The sequence below is a fragment of the Arvicanthis niloticus genome, chromosome 3, assembly GCF_011762505.2.
Source record: "Arvicanthis niloticus isolate mArvNil1 chromosome 3, mArvNil1.pat.X, whole genome shotgun sequence".
Classification (NCBI taxonomy): Eukaryota; Metazoa; Chordata; class Mammalia; order Rodentia; family Muridae; genus Arvicanthis; species Arvicanthis niloticus.
In genome coordinates, this window is record NC_047660.1 from 127044728 (window position 1) to 127069354 (window position 24627).

The window sequence follows — 24627 nt, forward strand, 5'->3', positions numbered from 1 at the left end:
CCTACCTATGTAAATTTTTCCTGGTTCTAAAAGCATCAGTGTCTTTTTTAGCATTTGAATCTTTTGATTCTTTTGTTTTTGTAAGTATGGGTCACTTTTACAACTGATGAGAAGACTAGTGTTCTAGTTTCATTTCTGTTGCTACAGTAAAATACCTTGAGCAAAACACATTTTAAGGAAGAAAGAGCTTACTTAACATATACAATTTCAGGGGCTGGAGAGATGGCTCAGTGGTTAAGAATACTGACTGTTCTTCCAAGAGGTTCTGAGTTCAGTTCCCAGCAACCACATTGTGGCTCACAATCATCTGTCATGGGATCAGATGTCCTCTTCTGGTGTGTTTGAGAACAGCTACAGTATATTCATATACATAAAATAAATAATTCTTTAAAATATATATACAATTTCAAGTTACAGTCCATTGTTTTGAGGAAAACAAAGCAGGAACAGCTAGTTACATAACACTTACAGTCAAAAACAAAGAGATAATAAACATGTCCTTCATTACTTGTTCCTTTGTGCTCAGCTAACTCTTCATTCTTGTACAATTAAAGGATAGGCCCCTAAACTGTGTCACCCACAATAGGTTGGGTCTTCTCACATAATACATAACCAAAGCAAACTTGAAAATATTAATCTCACAGACATACCCACAAGCCAGACTGATATATATAATTCCCTAGCAATTCTATGTAGTATCAAAGTGACACTTAGAACTAACCAGCACAATGATCAATGGTTATGGGGCTGATTTTATTTCTATAGCTATGATAAAATACCCTGACAAAGGAAATTTGAAGAGGAATTGGTTTATTGGCTTACAGTTCCAGGTTATGGCCCATCATTTCATGGAAGTCATTTCAGGAACTCAAGCAGCTTTACACATCACATCCACTGTTAGGAACAAATAGAGAATGAATGCATCCTTGCTTAGCACCCCTCACTAGGGAATGGTGCTAACCACAGTGGGCTAGGTACATTAACAACCAAGACAATCCCCACCCCAAAACATGTCCAAAGTCCCACCTGATATAGGCAATCTCTGATTGAAAATCCCTTCTCAGGTGATTTTGGTATATTTCAAGTTGACATGTAAAATCTTGTATCAGGTGTACTGGCAGTTGGCTTGTAGACACAAGACTCAAGAAACTGAGACAGGAGGATTGTAGGCTCAACACTAACCCAAGCTTCATAACTTCCTAGTAGCCTTAAAAATATTTTTAAAATAATGAAATCCTGTTCCATGCAACATGTATGAAATGTGGAAATAGTTATGTTAGGCAAAATAACCCAGGAACAAAAGCAAGTACTGCAAGATCTCATCATACAGTCTAAGAGAGTTGATCCCACAGAACTTACAAGTACAATGGTGGTGTCATGGTACCGTGCCTAGGGAAAGTAGGAGAGGAAGAATGTAGAAATGTTGCTTAATAGCTGCCGAGTTACAGTTAAACAGGAACAAGAAGACTAAGACTTAGCAAGGAGTGAGTATGCATAACAGTAATGTACTATGATTTCACAGGCTAAAAATAAATATTATGTTTTTACCCTAAAGAAATATTAATTCTTAGAGTAGATAAATATGCTTATTCTAACTTAAACATTACACAGTATATACATATGCTGAAATATGCTTAACCTAACTTAAACATTACATAATGTATACATACATTGAAAATCACAAGAGATTACTGCATTCATACATATAACTTTTGTTTTCCATACATTGGTTAAAAATAAATTTTAAACTTTATTTTAAAATTATGCTTTTAAAATATTTAGGGTTTTGACCTATCTTTCTATAGTAAGTCATAAAATATAAGCTTAACTTACAAAGAAAGCACACAAAAAATGATCTTATATGTCTAAGCATATTTCTAGTTGCCTCTGTTATTTTTAGTCTTGAAACACTATTATTAATAGCTTTTGCATTCCTCGGGGTTTCTAGTAAACTAGAATTTACTAACTTTGACTTTAACTAAGGGAAATACAACTTTTTATGACCAGTGATTATTCCCTCAACACAACGTTGCCTTAGCTGCAGCCCATTTACCAACTGTACTATAAGCTGGGCTGCTTAAGCAGGACGTGCTCATTCTCAGTTTTGGAGGCTGAGGAATCAAGATACCTGCAGATACAGGTGTCTGTCTTCTCCCTGTACCCCTTCCTACACAGTGCTTCTCATTCTTCCTAGTGCTATGACCCTTTAATAAAGTTCTTCATGTTGTGGTGACCCCCAGCTATAAAATTGTTTCATTGCTACTTAACTATAATATTGCTACTGTTGTGAATCATAATAAAAATATCTGATATGTGACTCCCAAAGTGGTTGTGACCCACAGATTGAGAGCCACTGCTTACAAGAGTAAGAAGAATAGAGAATGAAGCATGTTTCTTTTTACTTGGCATTTATTTATTTATTTATTTATTTATTATTGTATAATGCATACACATGTGTGGGTGCACACATGTTTAAATTACAAGAGTGAGATCATACAGTACTTACATTTTTGTATCTAGGTTATTTTCCTTATCATAATAATTTCCAGGTTCCACATATATTGATGGTAACAGGATTTTATTACTATAAAAATAAATACCTCCAAGAATATTTTTCAAGACAGCATCTAATTATGTATCTCAAGTTAGTCTTGAGCCTGTAATCCACCCACACTTTTTTATTATCTTTATCTACTTTGTAATTGCACACTAAATATTCTTGCTCTTATATAACTACAAATCAGTACCCATTGATCAATATCTATCTACCCTCCTTTTCCTACTGCCGTAGTTACTGTTCTGTTGCTGTGAAAGAGACATCATGACCAAGGTATCTTATAGAAAAAGACATTTCATTGGAGGGCTTGCTTAGAGTTTTAAAGGGTTAGTCCATGATGAGCATGGTAGCAAGAAGGCAGGCAGGCTGTTGGAACAATGCCTGAGAGCTTACATCCTGATCCACAGACATCAGGTAGAGAGAGCAAGATGGGTCAGGGCCTGGTGTGGGCTTTTGAAACCTCAAAGCCCACCCACTCAAACCACCCATTCTCCCAAGTCTGGTAACTACTACTCTTGCAACTTTCATGGGATGTGACCAATAGAACATGGTTGGGTGACCTTTGGGCTAACCTACTTTCAGATAAATTGATTCTCTTCAACATAATAGGAAATATAGTATGTATCCTTTAAGTAATTTCTGTTTCTTTCCAATCTGTTTTTAGTTTAACCTAGATTATTTGATCAAACACCTATGGGCTATTTTTAAATGGGGGCTATAAATAGGAATATGTTCTACATAAAATATATACATGTACAAAAACTTAAAGAGAAATTCTTCCTAATTACTGTGTAAAGTTATATACTAGTTGGCATGATAGTCTAGTTTTGTAAGTACCTTTAGAGGGAAATCTATCATTTAGCACATCTAATTTTTTCTATCAAAATTATGTTTCCATTCTGGGATTAAGCATTTTTTTTCTGCAGTCTGGTCTATCATTCTTCTTAATTGGATATTTATCTCTCATTTCTAATTTTTTTGCTTACTAACCCTTAAAACCCAGACACTTAGATGGGCACCTTACCTTTCATAGGATAAGATTCAATTTGTGAAACCATAATCCCTTACAGATTATTTTTCTAAACTTTTCTTTAAATAACATCTTCCTCCATTGTGAGGATAAGAGTAAGCAGTAGAATTTTATACCGTGTTATGCACTCTGTTAACACTGTAATTTTACCAGCTTTGGGAAAGCACATGGACGAAAGATAGGGATTATTTTTCATTCCATATTAATTAGTATTTCTTAATATGATCTATTCAAAACAATGGACGTTTATTCCCAGACGTCCAAATGCCTCAAACCTTAGATAGTACCTAATGCTATATTTATACACAAGCATTAATCTGATTATAGCTAATATATAACTCAATCATTTGGAGACTATCCAGCATGGATATGATGAACAGTATGATAGTTCACATCCAGAACATATTGGATTGAGACAACATAAGCAGTTTAAAACAGATAAATTGTTTATTTCTGGACTTTGCCCATATTAATAGTTTGGGACCACTATAAACTACGTGTAATAGAAACCTTGGAAAGGGAAGCTTCAAATAAGGTAGAAACTCCAGTATGTATCTGCATTGGTTACTTGTCTCATTGCTGCAACAAAATAGACAAAACATTAAAGAAGGGATTTATTTTGGTTCACCATTTGAAGTCACGGTTCATCATGGCAGAGATTTCATGGTGACAGGAGCCCTGTGATCTTGAGGCAGCTGATCCTGCTGCATTCATGGTCAGGATGGAGAGAGGTGTGTGCTAGTGCTCAGCTTGCTTTCTGTTTTATCTGTCTACCAAACTGAGGGTGGGGCCTTCAGACTTCAGTCAATCTAATGTAGATTATCCAGACATGTCCTAGCAGCCAGCACCAGCTTGGAGCTTTGTCTTCTTGGTGATCCTGAATCCTGTGAAACTGACACTATAAGCATAGCAAATCTATCACTTGTCAACTTGACAGCTGTCTTGGTTGTTTTTTGTCAACTTGACACAAACTAGTGTGGTCTGAGAAGAACCCACAATGGAGAAAATTCCCAGCTTGTAGGACATTTTTCTTAATTAGTGATTGATGTGGAGGGTCTAGCCCATTGTAGGTGGTCCTTTGAGTTACATTAGAAAATGGTTTGTGAGGTGCCTTGTGTTAGATAAGAAAGTGGTCTTTGATTATATTTTTTAAAAAGCAAGCTAAGCAAGCCATGAGCAATCCAGTAAAAAAGTGTTCCTCTATGTCTCTGCATCAATTCCTGACTCCACATTCTTGCCTTATTGCAGTATGACCTGTGAGTTATAAGCTGAAATAAACCCTTTCTACTCCAAGTTGCTTTTGGTCATGGTGTTTTAGCACATAAATACAAACTAAGATAATAACCAAGCACAGACTTTTAAGCCATAATCTTCTACTCATCCCACATACCCTAATGGCCATCTCATAATACAAAATGAATTGACTCCAACTTGGTCTTTAACAGTTCCAAAACTGTTTAAAAGTTTAAGTTCAGAGTCTCTTCTGAGAATCAGGAAATCTCTTTAATACCTTGTACAATCAAATAATAAGTTGCATGGTTCTGATATATAATATATAAAAGGAACAATGGGAACATAGCAAGGGAAAGATCAGACCAAAGCAAAACCAAAAATATATACCTAGTAAACCCCAAATCCTTTAGTTCTGTATTCATCATCTGGAGCTCATGGTGAAATCATACAGACACCAAGGTACATTGATAGCTCTGCCTCTCCAGCTCATCTGGCTGCAGCACACATAAATATGCACTTGGACTGGCTCCATTTTTGTCTACAGCTTTCTTTGGTAGACATCCATGTTCTCCAACACTCTAGAGTCTACATCACAACTTGGACTTTACCTTCACAGTTAGCTCCACAAGTATTCCATCAGAGTCTCTTTGTAAGAACTGTGACCCTGACAGACAGTACCTGACCTCAGTGGCACTCAAAATCTGTGGGACAAGACCCTGTACTACCCATTCCCCTGAATCTGGCATCATTCATGTCTTCAAAACCAATGCCTCAAAGATAATGTCAAGTCCTGCTGCCACATCAGGTTAGAACCCTTGGATCACAATTGTAGCAATTTCTATATGCCTTGGTAGCTGAATCTGCAAAATCACTTTCTCTCTCTCTCTCTCTCTCTCTCTCTCTCTCTCTCTCTCTCTCTCTCTCTCTCTCTGTGTGTGTGTGTGTGTGTTGTTTTGTTTAGCAGGGATCTCTTCCTATGGCAGTCTCAGTTCAGATTTTCTCCTATCTCATAAATTTGCATTTTCACAAGTTGGAGCATTTGATGGAGTCTTGTCTTCAGTTCTCCCTTCCTGTTGTCCTACTGAAGATAATGTTTCTATTTTAACAATTACAGATAGCCCTCCGTATTCTACAAGTTCACGTATTAAATTTGCTCACACAACTTTTCTTGCTAAAGTTCATTTTTTGAATCTTTTCTCTTAATATAGATATGAATAAGAGCGTTGAAAAGTAGCCATGCCACAAAATGAATGATGCCCTGCCTTGAAATTTCCTCCACCAAAGAGATTAGTCCATTACTTTTGAATTCAGCCTTACTTGAGTTTCCAAGACAGAGGCAGGCAGCAGCCAGATTCTCTCCCAGAATGTAAAATAAGTCACTTCAGTGAAGTTCCTGGTTGTGTCCTTGTTTCTCTCTGAAACTTTATTAGCTAAGCATCCATGGTCCACATTTCTAATAGCATTATGATCTTCCAGACCTCCACCATAATGGTCTGTTGTGCTGTAACAAGTAACTGACAAATGCTACTTAAGGAAGGATTTATTTTTATAAGTTTTATTATTACTTGTTTTACTTACTTTACATCCTGCTCACTGCCCCCCTCCTGGTCACCACCTCCCAGTCACCCCTCAATCAGTGTTTCCCCCACTCCCCTCCTCTTCTCCTTTGATTAGTTGGGGTTTTCTTGAGTATCCTCCCACCTTGGAACATCAAGTCTCTGTGATTCTAGGCACATCCTCTCCCAGAGGCCAGACAAGGCAGCCCAGCTAGAAGAGCATATCCCACAGACAGGCAATAGCTTTTGGGATAGCCCCCACTCTAGTTGTTTGGGACCCACATGAAGACCAAGCTACACATCTACATATGTGTGAGGAGGCCTAGGTCCAGCTCACATATGTTCTTTGGTTCAGTCTCTGAGAGACCCCAAGGGTCCAGGTTAGTTGACTCTGTTGGTCTTCTTGTGGGGTTCCTATTACCTTAGAGGCCAAAATTCTAAGGAAGGATTTCTTAGAGTTGGAGAGTACAGTCTATATTAGCAGGGAAGTTATGGTGATAGGAGCTTGAGGCAGATGATCACATTGCATACAGTCAGGAAGCACAAAGAGATGGATGCTAATACTCAGCTTACTTCACTCTTTTTATTCAGGCCAGAACCCCAACCCATTGAGTGGTAATACCCACACTCAGGGTCAGTCTGCCCACATTGTTTTAGTTAGGTTTCTGTTGCCATAATAAAACACTGACTAAAACCAACTTGAAGACAACAGGGTTTATTTCATCTTATCCTTTATAGTTCATCATTGAGAGAAGCCAGAGCAGGAACTCAGGGCAGGATATAGAAGCAGGAACTGAAGCAGAGACCATGGAGGAGCACTACTTACTGGCTTCCTTCATGGCTACCTCAGCCTGCTTTCTTATACAACCTAGGACCACCTGCCCAAGAGAAGCACCACCCACAACAGCTGGGCTCTCACTCATCAATCATTAAAGCCCCACAGACTTGTATGCAGTTCAGTCTGATGAAAGCATTTTCTCAATTAAGATTCCCTCTTCCCAGATGGTCTACGTTTGTGTCAAAAAACTAACTAGCACACACCTTTGTTAGCCTAATCCAGAGTCCAGAGATTAACCTCATCTGGATGAATTCTCAGCAGCTTGTCTCCTGGGTGACCTTAGATTATTTAAAAGATGTCTAGCCAAGACTTAGTGATTTGTTAGCCAAACCCTAAAGGTCTTCTACTAATTCTTTTCCTATGTTCTTTCATTTCAGTTCTGTCAAGTATTCTGTATAATTTTAATTTTTTCAAAGTCTACTTTTAATGATGGTTCTTCAATACTTTAACCTCCCTTTTAGCTCACCATCCACCAGAAGTAGTGGGAAAGAAAGGATACAGGGTGGGGAGGAGTGGACCTAATTAGAAATGTTATTTTTCAAGTACTTTTTTTTTAATTGGATATTTTCTTTATTTACATTTCAAATGTTATCCCCTTTACCTTCCCCCCCCCCAGAAACTCCCATTCCATCCCCCTTCCTCCTTGTCTCCATGAGGGTGTTCCCCACCCACCCACCTACTCTTGCCTCCCCACCCTGGCATTCCCGTATGGCATGGAGCCTTCATGAGAACAAGGGCGTCTTCTCCTATTGATGCCTGACAAGGCCATCCTCTGCTACATATGCAGCTGGATCAATGGGTCCTTCCATGTGTACTCCTTGGTTGGTGGCTCAGTCCCTAGGAGCTCTGAGGGGTCTAGTTGGTTGATATTGTTGTTCCCGTGGGTTGTTAAAAGGCCATCCAGAGACTGCCACACCTGGGCATCCATCCCATATGCAGTCACCAAACCCAGACACTATTGTGGATGCCAAGAAGTGCATGCTGACAGGAGCCTGATATAGCTATCTCCTAAGAGACTCTATCAGAGCCTGACAAATCCAGAAGCAGATGCTCACAGCCAACCATTGGACTGAGCATGGGGTCTGCAATGGAAGAGTTAGAGAAAGGACTGAAGAATTGTTCTTTGGAGCAACTTCCATCTATATTGTCAGGAAATCAGTTCAATTCACAGGTCAGCAGTGGCAGCTCAAGCCACTTACAAATGCTTCATGGATATACCAGCAGTCCAGTTTAGTAGAGTTGGGATAGCAAACATGAATCAGCAGGAGGGACCAAGGCCAACAGTTCTCAGCTGTGCCTCTCTCAATGAAGCAAAGATCATTGAAGATGAAGATTCAAAACCCACAAATGTTACACAGCAAGCCTAACCCAGCCCCCATCACTGTCCATTGAGTCTTTTTCATACTCCCTCCAAACATCACGTGTCCTCCACTGGTCTTGCCTCAGCATGTGTGTCTGTCTCAGTTGACATCACTCTAACAATCGGCCTGAGTCTGTGGAAGTGCATTTCTCTTTATGGAGTCCCAACAAATGCAGCTCAACTATGCAGTGTAAGGCAGACCAATACATGCGTGTCATTAGCAAAGAATCCTTCATCACGTGTCCTTTCATGTGCTTGGTTTAACAGAACATCCTCTCACCTGAGTCTACTTCAGCAAAACATTCCTTCACAAGTCTGCCTTAGCCTTTCACCTGTGTCCACTTCAGTGAAACATTCATGTGTTGGCCTCAGCAAACACCATCCAACACAACTGAATTTCCAAAGAACCCTTAAATTCTTTGAACCCTTACTTCAATCCTTTTTTATAATTTGACTAATCCTAATTTATGGCTCTTTTTCCTTGAGTTCAGTTGTATCTTTCCATATTTTTAGTACTTTCATGAGCTACTAACACAGTTCTCTAGTTGTTTTCCTAGATCAGTCTTCCAACTTTTATGTATAATTTTGAATTATTTTATATTTATTTTTTAGTTGAAATAAAAAATAAGAGGTAGGGGCTGGAGAGATTGCATAGCAGTTAAGAACACTGGCTTCTCTTCCAAAGGACAGGAGATAGATTCCCAGCACCCACAGGATAACTTACAACTGTCTGTAACTTGTTCTAGGAGTTCTGATGGCCTCTTATGGCCAACACAGTGCTTTGTTTATAATACAATATTTTTCATCCAAAAAGCTATTCCATGTCATAATATATGTGTTTATATGTTTATGTGTATATTGATACAGAGGCCACAGAAGACAGTCTCAGGTTTCTTACTAAGGTCCACCTTATTTTTTGAGACAGATCTATCACTAGGACCTGTGGCTTACCATTTATGGTTCACAATTAGGCTGGTTGGCCATCAACACCCACCCCTGCCCCAGGAGTCTTTTTTCTCTGCTTTCTTAGCACTGAGATTACAGGTATATGCTATAATGCCTGGCATTTTTACATAGGTTCTATAGATCTAAACTCGTGTCTTCATGCTTGTTCAGTAAGCATTTTACCCACTGAGGCATACTCTCACCCTAGTTTTGTGTCTTTGTATTGGAAAGTTAACACCATTTACAATTATGATTACTATTTAGGAAGGTTTTCAGATTTCTGTAATTTGGTGCTTGTTTTCCTGTTTGGTTCAATGACTGCTCTTTCTTCTCTGTTAGTAGTAGGGGAGCACTAACTTACAGTTAGATATGATTGTTTTCCCTCAGGTTTACTTTGTTCATTTATTCATCTCATGAAATACATTCTTTGTTCTTCTCTCATAATTGAGGGTTTTTTTCCTTTGTGCGTAGGATTCTTTTAATTGTCTTCTTTAATGGTCACTAATGTGTACTCTCTTGATATGTATATTTTTTTCACTGGTTTTAAAGGGTAAGTGGATTCATCAGTCTTGGTAGTTATTCACTTTCAGGTCTTGAAATCTATCATTCCACGCTTTGTGGCTTTTGGAGTTTTTATTGAATTCTACATTATTCTGAGGCATTTTTCTATGTATGTTGGCATTTTTCTCATGAATTTTAATACTCCTTTGTTTTGTATTTTTGGTATCTTGACTCTAATGTGGCATGGAGAGGTGGTGGTGGAGGTGGCAGTTGTGACCCTTGGGGGTTGTTGAGTGTTCATTTATTTCCATAGATTTAGGCGATTTTTCTCATAATACAGTTACTAAGTTTCTGTGCCTTTAGTTTTGTCAAAGGTCCTTCTACCCTGTGGATTCTTAGCTTTTGATCTCTTGGTCATTTACTAGAGCTATTGAAAGTTGTGGTCATTCTCCTCTTTAACTTTTTTATTTATGTCTGAATGTTGTATCTTCGAATGAATCCAGCTGGTAGTATTTTTTATGTTTGGTGTAATCTGTTGGTGATGTTTTCCATTGTGTTTTCCATTTCTAGTATTTGTTTGAGTTTTTTTCAAATCTCCATTTCCTTCTTTATCTATGTTACTGACTTTCTTCTCTAGATCCTGAGTTGATTTCCTTACTTCAGTCTCCTGCTTGCTTATATCCTTTTTGAAGTCACTGATGAGTTTTACAAGTAAACATTTGAATTCTGTCGTGTTTTTCCTAGTTCAGTGTCTTTGGATCTGGTAATTCTTTAATTAATTTCAACCTTTTGGAATCATGTTGTATTTTTTATTTCTTATATTTTTGTGTTATGGTTTGTGCAGCTAATAAGAATAGATACATATCTTCTGATTTTATTTGGGAGTCTTTTTAGTAAGTAGTCCTCAACCCCAATACCACTAAGAAAGGGGAAAATAAACTAACACACTAGGAAACACCATGTTTCCAAATAACTAAATTACTTTAAATTGGTTAAAGCCACTAGGGCAAGTAACTATACTAGAAGCTTCTTCCCTGAGGCTGGGTGAAAAAAGAACAGTGAAAATGGCTCACAGTGAGCCTTGCAAGAGTGGTATTGTCAGCTTTGTCCCAAAAGCTTTTTTGTGCCATGAGCAGAACTTAATGCAGAGATGTATAAGTGATCAGAATGCTCAGCCCTAAATGGGACATCTATATCAATGTGCCAATGCTCAGGAGCATCAGAAGAAGAGGACAGAAAAAGTATAAGAGATGGATGAAGAAGGCTGCTGGGAAATGCCGTCTTCTGGACACGAAGTGGTCATTGCACTCTTGAGCTCTCTGCACTTATGCCTACATGAGTAAGAGTAAGCTCAAGCCAAAATGATCAGTCAATATTTTCACTGGCATAATCAGACCCAGTGCATTATCAAAAGGGAGGACACAAAGGTAAGAGAGTGACATGTTTGGGGGTATCAGAAGGATTGGAAGGAGATTTTAGATATGAGCAGGATACATTGTATACATGGATGAAATAGCCAAAGAATAAATAAAAGGTGTTCTTTTTCAAACAGACAGAGAACGCTTCTTAATAATTCATTTTATGTGCATTGATGATTGCCTGTCTGTATGTCTGTGTGAGGGTGTCATATCATGGAGTTACCGACAGTTGTGAGCTACCATGTGTGTGCTGGGAATTAAATTCAGGTCCTCTGGAAAGAGATTCAGTGCTCCTAACCACTGAGCCATCTCTGTAGCATCAGACAGAGAAACGTTTTAAGAATCATGAAAGTAAAATAATTAAAACCAACTAGTCTACCAAATGACCAAAGAATAGAAAACGGCAAAAATACAGAGTTAGATGTTAACAGTTACATAAAGTAAAGGTAGAAACAGTAACTGAGGGCTTGGTGGATAAGAAATAATACTGAGATGGCTTGTTGGATAAGAGCACTTGAGTTTGATCCCAAGACCCCACACTAGAAGGAGGGAACTCACATGAAGTTGTGCTCTAACCTCTGCACATAGGCTGTGGCACATGTATATATGCTTTCATTCATATACACAGTCATGTACACACACAATACATAAAGTATTTTATAACTTAAACTTTTTAAAATAAATGATAACTGAATGAATAAAAGAAGTAGTCAGGGAAAGAGGAAAAAGAAAGGAATTCTAGGCTAAAGAATCAGAAGACAAAAAAATGTTAGAGACTAAGATGAAAAAATACTGATCACACAGAGAAACCTATATAAACATAGGGAATGGTCCAAGCTGCCTTTTTAAAAAGAGTTGGGTTTTTTGTTTGTTTGGTTGGTTGGTTTTTCGAGACAGGGTTTCTCTGTGTAGCCCTGGCTGTCCTGGAACTCACTCTGTAGACCAGGCTGGCCTCGAACTCAGAAATCCGCCTGCCTCTGCCTCCCAAGTGCTGGGATTAAAGGCGTGCGCCACCACCGCCCGGCTAAAAAGAGTTTAAATATAACTCAGCTATACCACTCCTATGAATTTACCCAAAAGGTTCCAGGTCAACATGTCTCAGAGGTATTTGTACTCTAAGGCTTAGTCAGTACTGTTCCCAGGAGCTAAGTTATGGAACCAACCTAAAATAATGAGTGGAAAAATGTATACATATGCACATGAGCAGGCACATACATACACACAATGAAACTTTTCAGCCATAATGAACAGTTCTGTGGTTTGCAGGAAATAGGATGCAGCTGGAGATAATCATGGTGAGCTGATTAAGCCAGTCTCAGAAATATTATATGTTTGCTCTTACTCATGGTTTCTAGATTTTACAGCCACATAGTCATCTATGTATATAAGGTGTGAAAATGTCTGGAACAGGAACCAATCAATAGTAAAAATGTGGACTTGCTCAATGTGCATTATATACTCTTGTGTGGAAATGTCTTCATGTAACACAGTACCATGTACAACGAATATACACAATGAAAAAAATAAGTATTACACTCAAAGGAATCAAGTGACAGTTTGCCCACATTAAAACCAAATTATGATTGGGTACAGTGGGCATAATGGTGAACTGTGCTTCACAGTATACTTAAGGATTCGTGAAAGTGTTCTACTTTATTTTAAAACTGAAGTAAAAAGAGAGAAATAGAAGTAAAACCTAGAAGTAAAAAGTACATTTAGGTCAAATTTTTAAAAAGGCTTCAATATACAGTATTTTAAAAATAATAATAAAGGATACAGTAGTACAGGGACAAAAGAAAATTTAAAAAGCAATAAAATAATATTAGGAAAAACAAAAACTGGAGCAGCTTTTTTCTGGAAGTTCTCTAATATTGGATTCTGCCAGCTGAAAGAGTTTTAGTCAGTTGAAGTTGGGGGTTTTTCTGTTTGTCCTGTTTGGGCTGCTGCTGTAACTGAAGTGTTTGAGAGACCATTGCTGAAATTGTTGCCAATTGTTAACCTTTGCCTGCCAGGACTCACTTGTGACCACCTTTAACTTCTCAGGCTGTGGGCTGGGCAGATTCTCAGTCACTCCAAAGACTCTAGCTGCTATGTGATGGCACAGCTAAAGCCTAGGCACAGTAGGTTTCTTGAGTGTTTGGGGAGTGGAAGAAGTGGGTAAAGTACTGAGGCATGTTACTGGAGGGCCTTTCAGTAGTTTCTGATCCCTGTCACTGTTGAACATCCTGTGGAGAGAGAAGATTGTTTGGAAGGTCCACAGACATGGGCTTTGGAAGCCTCAAACCAGAAGTAAAAAATTTCAAGGCTTGCCTCTGTTCTAGCCACCTGCTGGCTCAAGGATATTAATTTCTGTTGTGGTTATCTTGAAATACAACAAGGTTGTCAGGGCCACAGACAATGCTAAACCATGAGGCCAGCCAGCAGCCATTTCTTACCCATGAGCTGTGGCAGATTGACTCTAGGCTTTCTGAAAAATTGTTCCTTCTTCTCTGGCCTCCAAGGAAGCTTTATCTTAACAAATGGTTTCTTCTGAAGATAGTGCCTCTTCTGGGGCATGAAGAAACAACACCTCTCCACCACTACTGACTAGTTTTAGAGGAATTACTGTCCCCCAGAATCCTCTACTAGCTTTGAGGTTTTCAAGAACTGTGGCTCATCTTATGGATAAGACTGCTAATCTGCATTCACCAAAGCACCAGTTTTAGCTTTCAGGTGATGCTTCCGTGTCCCTGCCACAAATACATGTGCCATTTTCCTTTTGTTCCCTCAGAGTTTCTGTATTTCAAGACATTTGCCTGTCTCTTCGTGGTCTCTGATATTCTCTCTCCCTGTGGAATGGTCTATTGTGTGCTATCCTGAGTATTCTCCCTTGCCATATTAAAGAAAGACAGCTTCTGGTCCACCATCATCCCCTGGATGTCCCTCATTTATATCTTAATCATAGTTTAATATGATGTTGATGCTTTCATTCTCTTCCTGCTTAATTCTAAAACATTACCACTTGGATGGTAGTCACAGCTTCCTCAAACTGAAAATCATGAATACAAAATTTCTAATACTTTATTTTTCAAAATCATCATCATTTACATGTTAACTTGTCCATCAAATTCTCAAAGATCAAAATAAATCCAATCGTTTTCTGACCCCTTAATGCTATATAGTCTACTTTATATATTTTTACACCATTTTTTATACCTCTGTAACTTAATAGGAATAATAAACTCATTTCTCTCTCTGCTGCCCCAAAATCATTTTTAAAGCTCAATTATTGTGTATTAAGGTTATTATCTATTTCTTCAATATTTCTCCACCTTCAGCTTCCATGCTCTTAATTCTGTAAGTCAAATTTAGTTTATTTAGATTTTTGTTTCATTGTGGATTTTGGCAGTACTTAAGATTGAACCTCGAGCCTCATACAGGTTAGGTATGTGCTGTATCACCAAGCTGTACTCAAGCCCCTTGCCCTTTGTAGCTAGGTATGGTTTGCATGCCTGTAATGCCAATCACTAGGGACACTGGGGTTGGAGCACTGCAAATTCAAGCCTATTTGGACTATATAATAAGACTCAATCTAAAAGTAATTGGTTAATTCATTAATTAAAATAATATATTCCCTTTTGTCACTTTCATTAACTTTTACCAGCATTCTCACCAAAGTCTTGACTGTTAACTATTTTTTAGCTTTCCAATGTTTGCTAACCAAAATTATATGTATTAAGGGTATACTAAAGCTATGTAGCACTGCTTCCTGTTCTCTCTAGATACACTTGAGTCTTTAACCAAGAAATCTGATATACATCAAATCCCTTAGGAGATTCATAGCATGTAGGTGGTACAGTTAATAAGCTCTAAGTAGTTAACTAGGTGTGGATAGAAGTATTTTATCACAAGAGATACCATTCATCTAGCAAATACTTATCACCTAACACCGATGTCACAGTGCATAATACTAAGTAACATTTAGCAATATTGAATGAGCTGGTAGTACGCATCTATAAAGTTTGGTTTTAGAAAAACAGATAAGTTTTAAATTAAATCAAATTAAAAATATAATTTCTAAGTTGCATCTAGCCACTTTCCAAGTGCTAAGTATTCTTGCATAACTAATAGCTGCTGTGTCTTACTGTGTAGATACGGAGCATTTCCATTAACAAAGACAATTTTATGGGACAATGCTGCTGTAGAGATTGCAACCTCTGGGAAATAGTCAGCTTTGGTTTCCAAACAAGGAGTTAGCCAAGGCCCATGGTGTGAAAATGGTAGTAGCAACTAAGTTGTTTCTAGTGGCCTAACTAGTCGTTTTTGTTATTTGTTAGCTTAGAAAGACACTGTTGTTGCCTTAATTCTGGTCTTAGTAGAATTCATCAGTAACCTGCTGAGACAGAAGTCATTTAAAGACTTTCTTGGGCTGGGTGTCCAAGCAGGCACCCAATTAATGTTAGCAGCACAGCAGCAACAGTCCTGGTACATGGAAGTCCTCTGGCTCTTACTGATAAATACCCACATGCCTATCCTATCAGTGCCAGCTCAAAGGATGCTTTCTGTTGTTGTTGTTGTTGTTAATCTTCTAGATAGCCTTCTGCCAGACACTCCTACACTTTAAACACACACACACATTTTTAAATCCATCTACTAGAAGTTACTGTTGTAGCTCACGTGTAATCATGCTGGCCTACCCATGACAGTAGCCGAGAGAGTATGCAATGTAGATTGTTAAGTTCTTGGAAAGCACGGGGCAAGCAAGGGCTGGATTCTGAATGTCTGCTAATTGCTAGCTTCTCACTCTGTAGCAAACTGATTTCATGAGTACCACATTCTGCAAGTCTTTAGTAACTGTTGATTATGTTCTGCACTCATCTAGTCTTAATCTTTTTTCACTTCAGTCTTCCTGATCTGTATTTTCTCTTTACTTAACAGACAGTGTGGAGCATTCATTATTAAGACAATTGGGCAGCTCTAGTCCAGCTCAACTGATTTCTTGTCCATTGATCCTTGTGTGACCAAGATCCAGCTTCAAGGAACCGGCTAGAAGCTGCCCGTTGTGAAACTTAGGGTTAGTTAATACCTCACCATACCTATTTATTCCGTGATAAGCTGTCTGAATTTGACATTTTCTTTTACTGCTGTTTTACAAATTTTAATTAGGTAGATGTGGCATTTGACTTTACATGTGTTAGTTTAATTTGCAGTAACACTTCCTAGATGTTTTATCCAGTCCATAAAAAAATAACTATCAGGAATACTGAGGTGTCTTTCATTTTCTTTACTTGATGTTACTTCTTTTAATCTCAGAATTTTAGACATTTTGTTTTCTATCTTTGATATTTAAACATTTTGGATAAGAGTCATGTCTAATAGAATTTTAATTCTTCCATAACTTATAGAATGTACTAGCCTTAATGGTTTCATTTTGTCAATTTGCTTTGCTGTATTACCACTTACTATGCTTTGTTGAATTTTTCTTGTTACTGCTACTCATTTACTGTTGTTTCTGCATGGTTTTCTGAATTTAAATAGTATTTGATACTTTGTGATAACATCTTCCAAATATTGGAAATACTACCAACATGATCAGTATTCTTGCTTTTTCATCTTATTAATTAAACTATATGAATTTTTCTAATATTTCATATAAAATATAACCTCATACATCATCTATTTGATAATCAAAGTTTATATAATGTTGATATACCTCAAGGAATTTTTATAAAAGAGGGGCTCACTTCTGACATTATCATATACTTTTCCAGTGTATCAGTTCTCTTAGAATGCTCTCTTCCTTTTCTCACTTTTACCAATCTATACAATTACATATGATTAATTTAGTAAGACAATTATTTTCATTAAATGCAAAATTATTTCTTATACCAAAGGACAACTGTAGATTCTAGTTCCAGGGCCAACTCACATTATAAACTTGGAAAATGGTAGAAGAGATTAATTGTTCAAAAGATGGAGGACAAGTCATAGATTTCTAATCAGGAAAATTTCTGTAGGAGGATAAGAAATATCTCTTTTTGTATTTATTAGAAGTTCCTTCACTGGCTTGTTAACTTTAGAACAGAAAGAGAAAGGTCTAAATAGTGACATGACCCTAATAATTCTTCCCTGTCCTATCCCAGCCCACATGCATTCCATACCCAGCAGCAACAGGAAAAACAGGACCAGATCCCAGACGTTTTCCCATGAGTCAAATAGGCTTTTTTCTTCTGAAACCATAATAAGTATGTCAGTCAAATGGTTTCCTGAGAGTGATAGGACCCCATGTCTATATACTGGCATACGAATATCTCATGCACTAATTATTCTCAGTTTTAAAATGTAATAGACTAGTAAGTCCCATAATGAAATGTCAAAAAAAAATACTTTGTTCTGTAATTTAGAAAAATTATTAACCAGTGATGTTAGAAATCTTTTTTAATAGCATGATCCTGGAGAACAAAAAAGGTTACTGTTTGGTTTTTAAAGTGTTAAACATGATGCTAAACAAATCCTGGACTGTTAATAAAAATTAATGATGTATTATATTGAACAAAGAATTTCAATAATAATTCATACCTAGTATGCATACATACATACAAACATATATGTGTGTGTTCATATACATCATATATACACACATAAAATTTATACATGTATACAGTCTTGAAGTTAGCTTTATTTTAAGAAATTAATAAAAACTTTGGATTTACTGACAATTGAGTTATGGGTTGAATCATTTGTCTTTCTTCTTGGCTTAGCTTGGTAAGCCAAATAAACATACTGCCTCCAAAAACAGAATGAGAGGACAGAAACCCTCCTTACATAAGTGAAGCCCATTAATTTATTTCTATGTTTATTATACCTTCAATAAATTTTAAAGAAAGTTTTTACTTATTTAGTGCCATTTGAAAAACAATCTGAAGAAGACATCTGAAATTCACTATGCTAAGATGAAATTGAAACTATAAAATTAATGCATACAGTCAACATGACTTTGCATCTTGTTTTGCCAAAATCTCAGATACATTTAAAAATAGAAATGAATATTCAGAATTTAAAACATTAACTTCTATCTTGATTAGGTGATTTCTTCAGACTGGAATGAAGTCACACACAAAAATTCTTTGCATATTTTCCAAAACATACTTGGGTAATATTAAAATTCAGAATCAAAGGCCTGGAAAGAACAATCAAGAAGCAGCAAATTCAACTTACCATATTTCAGTGTTACATTGATACTTCTAGACCTATACTTTTGACTAAAATTTATTCTTGAATCTCCCTAGACATAAGGCAAATGAAGGCTGGAAAGAGTCTCAGTTAGGAGACTGCCATGAAATCAGGACTGAGTTCAATTCCCAGAGCAGTGTAAAGAGGCTAGGCATTATAACTCACACCTGTAGTCTCAGTGCTGGAGAGGAAAAATAGCTCCCTGGGGGTTATTGGGCAGTCAGTGCAGCCTAACCCAGCAATTACCAAGTCATGTTAGAAATCCTTCCTCAAAAAACAAGGTACATGCCACCTGAGTTTGGCCTCCACACACAGATGCATGCACCCACACTCATGTGCATATGACTACACACTGACACACATACAACATATGCCACATACCAGAGGCAAAGTGAAAGATTTTCCATGAAGGATGGATATCAGTGATGCTTATATTGTAGGCATAGTAATATATTCCTTTAATCTCAACACTCAGGATGTAGAGAAAGGTGAATCTCTTGAGTTCAAGGCCAGCCTGGTCTACTTTGAGAGTTTCAGGCCAGCCAGAGCTATATGAGACCCTATCTCAAAAATAAAACCAAATTAAAAATAATAATAATGTTGGTTCTGTCTATTTCACTTCTGTATTTTCATCAATGTACATACATTCCTAAAGGTATGCTGTCAGCTTTCATCTTTCCATGCTAAATGCCATTTTCTGATTACTATCTGCAGTAACTTCTACTTGTTGCACCTGCAATGTGTTTTTTTGACTCCGCTTGTATGTATTGCACAAATTTTCTACCTTATACATTCTGCTTATTTCTCTCAACAATCAAATGCTACTCAAGATTACTTACTTTATATTGTCAAGTTTTGTTTCTGTATGACATAATTTTGTTTTCTACTAGTTTTTTCCTATGGTTGTTTGTCTAGGTTCTGCAGATCTAACAGTAGACATAAATTTCCAAATAATGAAATAATAGATTATGGTTTCCAGTTTTATTACTTTTAGACATTGTGACAAACAATGAGAAAATTAATAAAATGCCAAACTTGACTTCTTTAACTAAAAATGCATAGTAATAGACAGTATAATTAGACATTTTATGTAAGACATCACTCACTAATGAGTGATTACATATTTACATATTTATTTTTAAAACATGTAATTTGCAAACTTCTCATTAATTTAGTGGTCATTTACTCATATAATAATGTATTTCTTCACCGGGCAGTGGTGGCACATGCCTTTAATCCCAGCACTTGGGAGACAGAGGCAGGCAGATTTCTCAGTTCAAGGCCAGCCTGGTCTACAGAGTGATTTCCAGGACAGCCAGGGCTACACAGAGAAACCCTGTCTCGAAAAACCAAAAAAAAAAAAAAAAAAAAAAAAGTGTATTTCTTCATAAGCAAAAGGCACAATTTCATTATTTAACAATATATGACAATGATTTTCTTTTTTTCTTGTTGTTTTGTTTGGTTTCCTGTTTTGTAATTTTTTATTGGATATTTTATTTACATTTCAGATGTAATCCCCTTTCCCCATTTTCCCCTATCCAGAAATCCCCTATCCCATCCCCCTCCTCTTCCTTCCCCTGACCCACCCACCCACTCCCACCTCCCTGCTCTCAAATTCTCCCACAATGGGCCATCCAGCCTTCACAGGACCAAGGACTTCCTCTCCCACCTATGCCCAACAAGGCTGTCCTCCTCTACATATAGAACTGAAGCCATAGGTCCCTCCCTATGTGTTCCCAGGCTGGTGGTTTAGACCCTGGGAGCTCTGATTGGTTGGTATTGTTGCTCTCCCCATGGGGCCACAAACCCCTTCAGCTCCTTCAGTCTTCTCTCTAGCTCCTCCATTGAAAACTCCATGATCAGTTCAATGGTTAGCTGTGAGCATCTGCCTCTGTATATGTCAGACTCTGGCAAACCTCTAAGGAGACAGCTGTATCAGGCTCCTGTCATCATGCACTTCCTGGCATCCACATCAGCATCTGCCTTTGGTGACTGAACATGGGATGGATACCCAGGTGGAGCAGTCTCTGGACGGCCCCTCCTTCAGTTTCTGTTCCACATTTTGTCTCCATATTTGCTCCCTTGAGTATTTTGTTACTCCTCCTAAAAAAGACCAAAGCACCTATACTTTGGTCTTCTTCATGAGCTTCATGTGGTGTGTGAGTTGTATCTTAGATATTACGAGCTTTGGGGAAAATATCCAATTATCAGTGAGTGCATACCACATGTGTTCTTTTGTGATTGGGTTACCTCTAGTTCCATCCATTTACCTAAGAATTTCATGAATTCATTGTTTTTCATAGCTGAGTAATACTCCATTGTGTAAATGTACCACATTTTTTTGGTATCCATTCCTCTCTTGAAGGACATCTGGGTTCTTTCCAGCTTCTGGCTATTATAAATAAGGCTGCTATGAACATGGTGGAGCATGTGTCCTTGTTATATGTTGGAGCATCTTCTGGGTATATGCCCAGGAGTGATTTTAGCTGGGTCCTCAGGTAATGCTTTGTCCAGTTTTCGGAGGAACCACCAGACTGATTTCCAGAGTGGTTGTATCAGCTTGCAATCCCACCAACAATGGAGCAGTGTTCCTCTTTCTCTGCATCCTCGCCAGCATCTACTATCACCTGAGTTTTTGATCTTAGCCATTCTGACTGGTGTGAGGTGGTATCTCAGGGTTGTTTTGATTTGCATTTCCCTGATGACTAAGGAACTTGAACATTTCTTTAGGTGCTTCTTGGCCATTCAAGTTTCCTCAGTTGAGAATTCTTTGTTTATATCTGTACCCCCATTTTTAATAGGATTATTTGGTTGTCTGGAGTCTAACTTCCTGAGTTCTTGTACATATTGGATATTAGCCCTCTATTGGATGTAGGATTGATAAAGATCTTTTTTGAATCTGTTGATTGCTGTTTTTTCCTATTGACAGTGTGTCCTTTGATTTACAGAAGCTTTTTGATTTTATAAGGTCACATTTGTGAATTCTTGATCTTAGAATATAAGCCATTAGTGTTCTGTTCAAGAAAATTTCTCCTGCACCTAAGTATTCAAGGATCTTCCCCACCTCCTCTTCTATTACTTTCAGTGTATCTGGTTTTATGTGAAGGTGCCTTATCTACTTGGACTTGAGCTTTGTACAAGGAGATAAGATTGGATCAATTTGCATTCTTCTACATGCTGACCTCCAGTTGAACCAGTACCATTTGTTGAAAATGCTGCCTTTTTTCCACTGGACAATTTTAGCTCCTCTGTCAAAGATCAAGTGACCATAGGTGTGTGGGTTCACTTCTGGGTCTTCAATTCTATTCCATTGATCTTCCTGCCTGTCTCTGTATCAATACCATGCAGTTGTTTTTTTGTTTGTTTGTTTGTTTGTTTATCACTATTGCTCTCTAGTACAGCTTGAGGTCAGGGATGGTGATTCCCCCAGAAGTTCTTTTATTGTTGAGAATAGTTTTTGCTATCCTGAGGTTTTGTTATTCCAAATGAATTTGCAAATTGCTCTTTATAGCTCTATGAAGAATTGAGTTGGAATTTTGATGGGGATTGCATTGAATCTGTAGATTGCTTTCGGCAAGATGGCCATTTTTACTAAGTTAATCCTGCCAATCCATGAGCATGGGAGATCTTTCCATCTTCTGAGATAATCTTCAATTTCTTTCTTCAGAAATTTGACGTTCTTGTCACACAAATCTTTCACTTGCTTGGTTAAATTCACACCAAAGTATTTTATATTATTTGTGACTATTGTGAAGAGTGTCATTTCCCTAATTTCTTTCTCAACCTGTTTATCCTTTGAGTAGAGGAAGGCTACTGATTTGTTTGAATTAATTTTATATCCAGCCACTTTGTTGAAGTTGTTTATCAGGTTTAGGAGTTCTCTGGTGGAACTTTTGGGTTCACTTAAGTATACTATCATATCATCTGCAAATAGTGAAATTTTTACTTCTTCCTTTCCTATTTGTATCCCTTTGACTTCCTTTTGTTGTCTATTTGCTGTAGCTAGGACTTCCAGTACTATATTGAATAGGTAGGATGAGAGTGGGCAGCCTAGCCTAGTCCCTGATCTTAGTGGGATTGCTTCAAGTTTCTCTCCATTTAGTTTGATGTTGGCTACTGGCTTCCTGTATATTGCTTTTACTATGTTATGCTATGGGTCTTAAATTCCTGATCTTTCCAAGACTTTAAACATGAAGGGATGTTGAATTTTGTCAAATGCTTTTTCAGCATCTAGTGAGATGATCATGTGGTTTTTTTCTTTGAGTTTGTTTATGTAGTGGATTTCATTGGTAGATTTCCGAATACTGAACCATCCCTGCACTCCTGGGATAAAGCCTACTTGATCATGATGGATGATTGTTTGATGTGTTCTTGGATTCGGTTTGTGAGAAATTTATTGAGTATTTTTGCATCAGTATTCATAAATGAGATTGGTCTGAAGTTCTCTTTCTTTGTTGCATCTTTGTGAGATTTAGGTATGAGCGTAATTGTAATTCATAGAACGAATTGGGTAGTGTTCCTTCTGTTTCTATTCTGTGGAATAGTTTGAAGAGAATTGGTATTAGGTCTTCCTGGAAGGTCTGATACAATTCTGCACTAAAACCATCTGGTCCCAGACTTTTCTTGGTGGGGAGACTTTTAATGACTGCTTCTATTTCTTTAGGGGTCATGGGACTGTTTAGATGGTTTATCTGCTCCTGATTTAATTTTGGTACCTGGTATCTGTCTAGAAAATTGTCCATTTCATCCAGATTTTCCAATTTTGTTGAGTATAGGCCTTTGTAGTAGGATCTTATGATTTTTTTTTTTTTGAATTTCCTCAGTTTTTGTTGTTATGTCTCCCTTCTCAGTTCTGATTTTATTAATTTGGATACTGTCTCTTTGCCCTTTGGTTAGTCTGGCTAAGGGTTTATCTATCTTGTTGATTTTCTCAAAGAACCAACTCTTGGTTTTGTTGATATTTTGTATAGTTCTTTCTGTTTCTACTTGGTTGATTTCAGCCCTAAGTTTGATGATTTCCAGCCATCTATTCCTCTTGGGCATATTTGCTTCTTTTTGTTCTAAGGCTTTCAAGTGTGCTGTCAAGTTGTTAGTGTATGCTCTCTCCAGTTTCTCTTTGTAGGCACTTAGAGCTATGAGTTTTCCTCTTAGCACTACTTTCATTGTGTCCCGTAAGTTTTGATATGACGAGCTTTCATTTTCATTAAATTCTAAAAAGTCTTTAATTTCTTTATTTCTTCCTTGACCAAGTTATCAGTGAGTAGAGCATTGTTCAGTTTCCATGTATATGTGGGCTTTCTGTTTTTGTTGTTATTGAAGACCAGCTTTAGTCTGTGGTTCTCTGATAGGATGCATGGAATTATTTCAATCTTTTTATATCTATTGAGGCCTGTTTTGTGACCAATTATATGGTCTGTTTTGGAGAAGGTACTATGAGGTGCTGAGAAAAAGGTATATTATTTTGTTTTAGGATGAAATGTTCTATAGATCTGTTAAATCCATTTGGTTTATAACTTCTGATAGTTTCACTGTGCCTCTGTTTAGTTTCTGTTTCCATGATCTGTCCATTTCTGAGAGTCAGGTGTTGAAGTCTCTCACTATTATTGTGTGAGGTGCAATGTGTGCTTTGAGCTTTAGTAAGGTTTCTTTTATAAATATGGGTGCCCTTGCATTTGGAGCATAGATATTCAGAATTGAGAGTTCACCTTGGTAGATTTTTCCTTTGATGAGTATGAAGTGTCCTTCCTTATCTTTTTTGAAAACTTTTGATTGAAAAGTAAATTTTATTCAATATTAGAATGGCTACCCCAGCTTGTTTCTTGGGACCATTTGCTTGGAAAACTGTTTTCCAGCTTTTTACTCTGAAGTAGTGTCTGTCTTTGTCACTGAGGTGCGTTTCCTATATGCAGCAAAATTTTGGGTCCTGTTTATGTATCCAGTCTGTTAGTCTACATCTTTTTATTGGGGAATTGAGTCC

The 24627-nt window shown here is 37.4% G+C and overlaps 1 protein-coding gene across 5 annotated transcripts in view; it reads left to right on the top strand.

The window, feature by feature from the left end:
• The window catches only part of Boll (boule RNA binding protein), a 116691-nt gene that overhangs the window by 69269 nt on the left and 22795 nt on the right, over nucleotides 1-24627 (top strand). For 2 of the 5 annotated variants that reach the window (XR_013109531.1, XR_013109532.1), the window contains exon 11: nucleotides 16356-16491. The exons of 2 other annotated variants lie outside the window; for them this stretch is intronic. Coding sequence is in view for 1 of the 3 variants with exons in the window: in XM_076931899.1 (XP_076788014.1) it covers nucleotides 16356-16379 (24 nt within the window). In the remaining 2 variants the exon portion in view is untranslated. Of the gene's footprint in view, nucleotides 1-16355; nucleotides 18140-24627 lie in introns of those variants that run through there. One more of the 5 variants, XM_076931899.1, reaches the window with a different exon arrangement.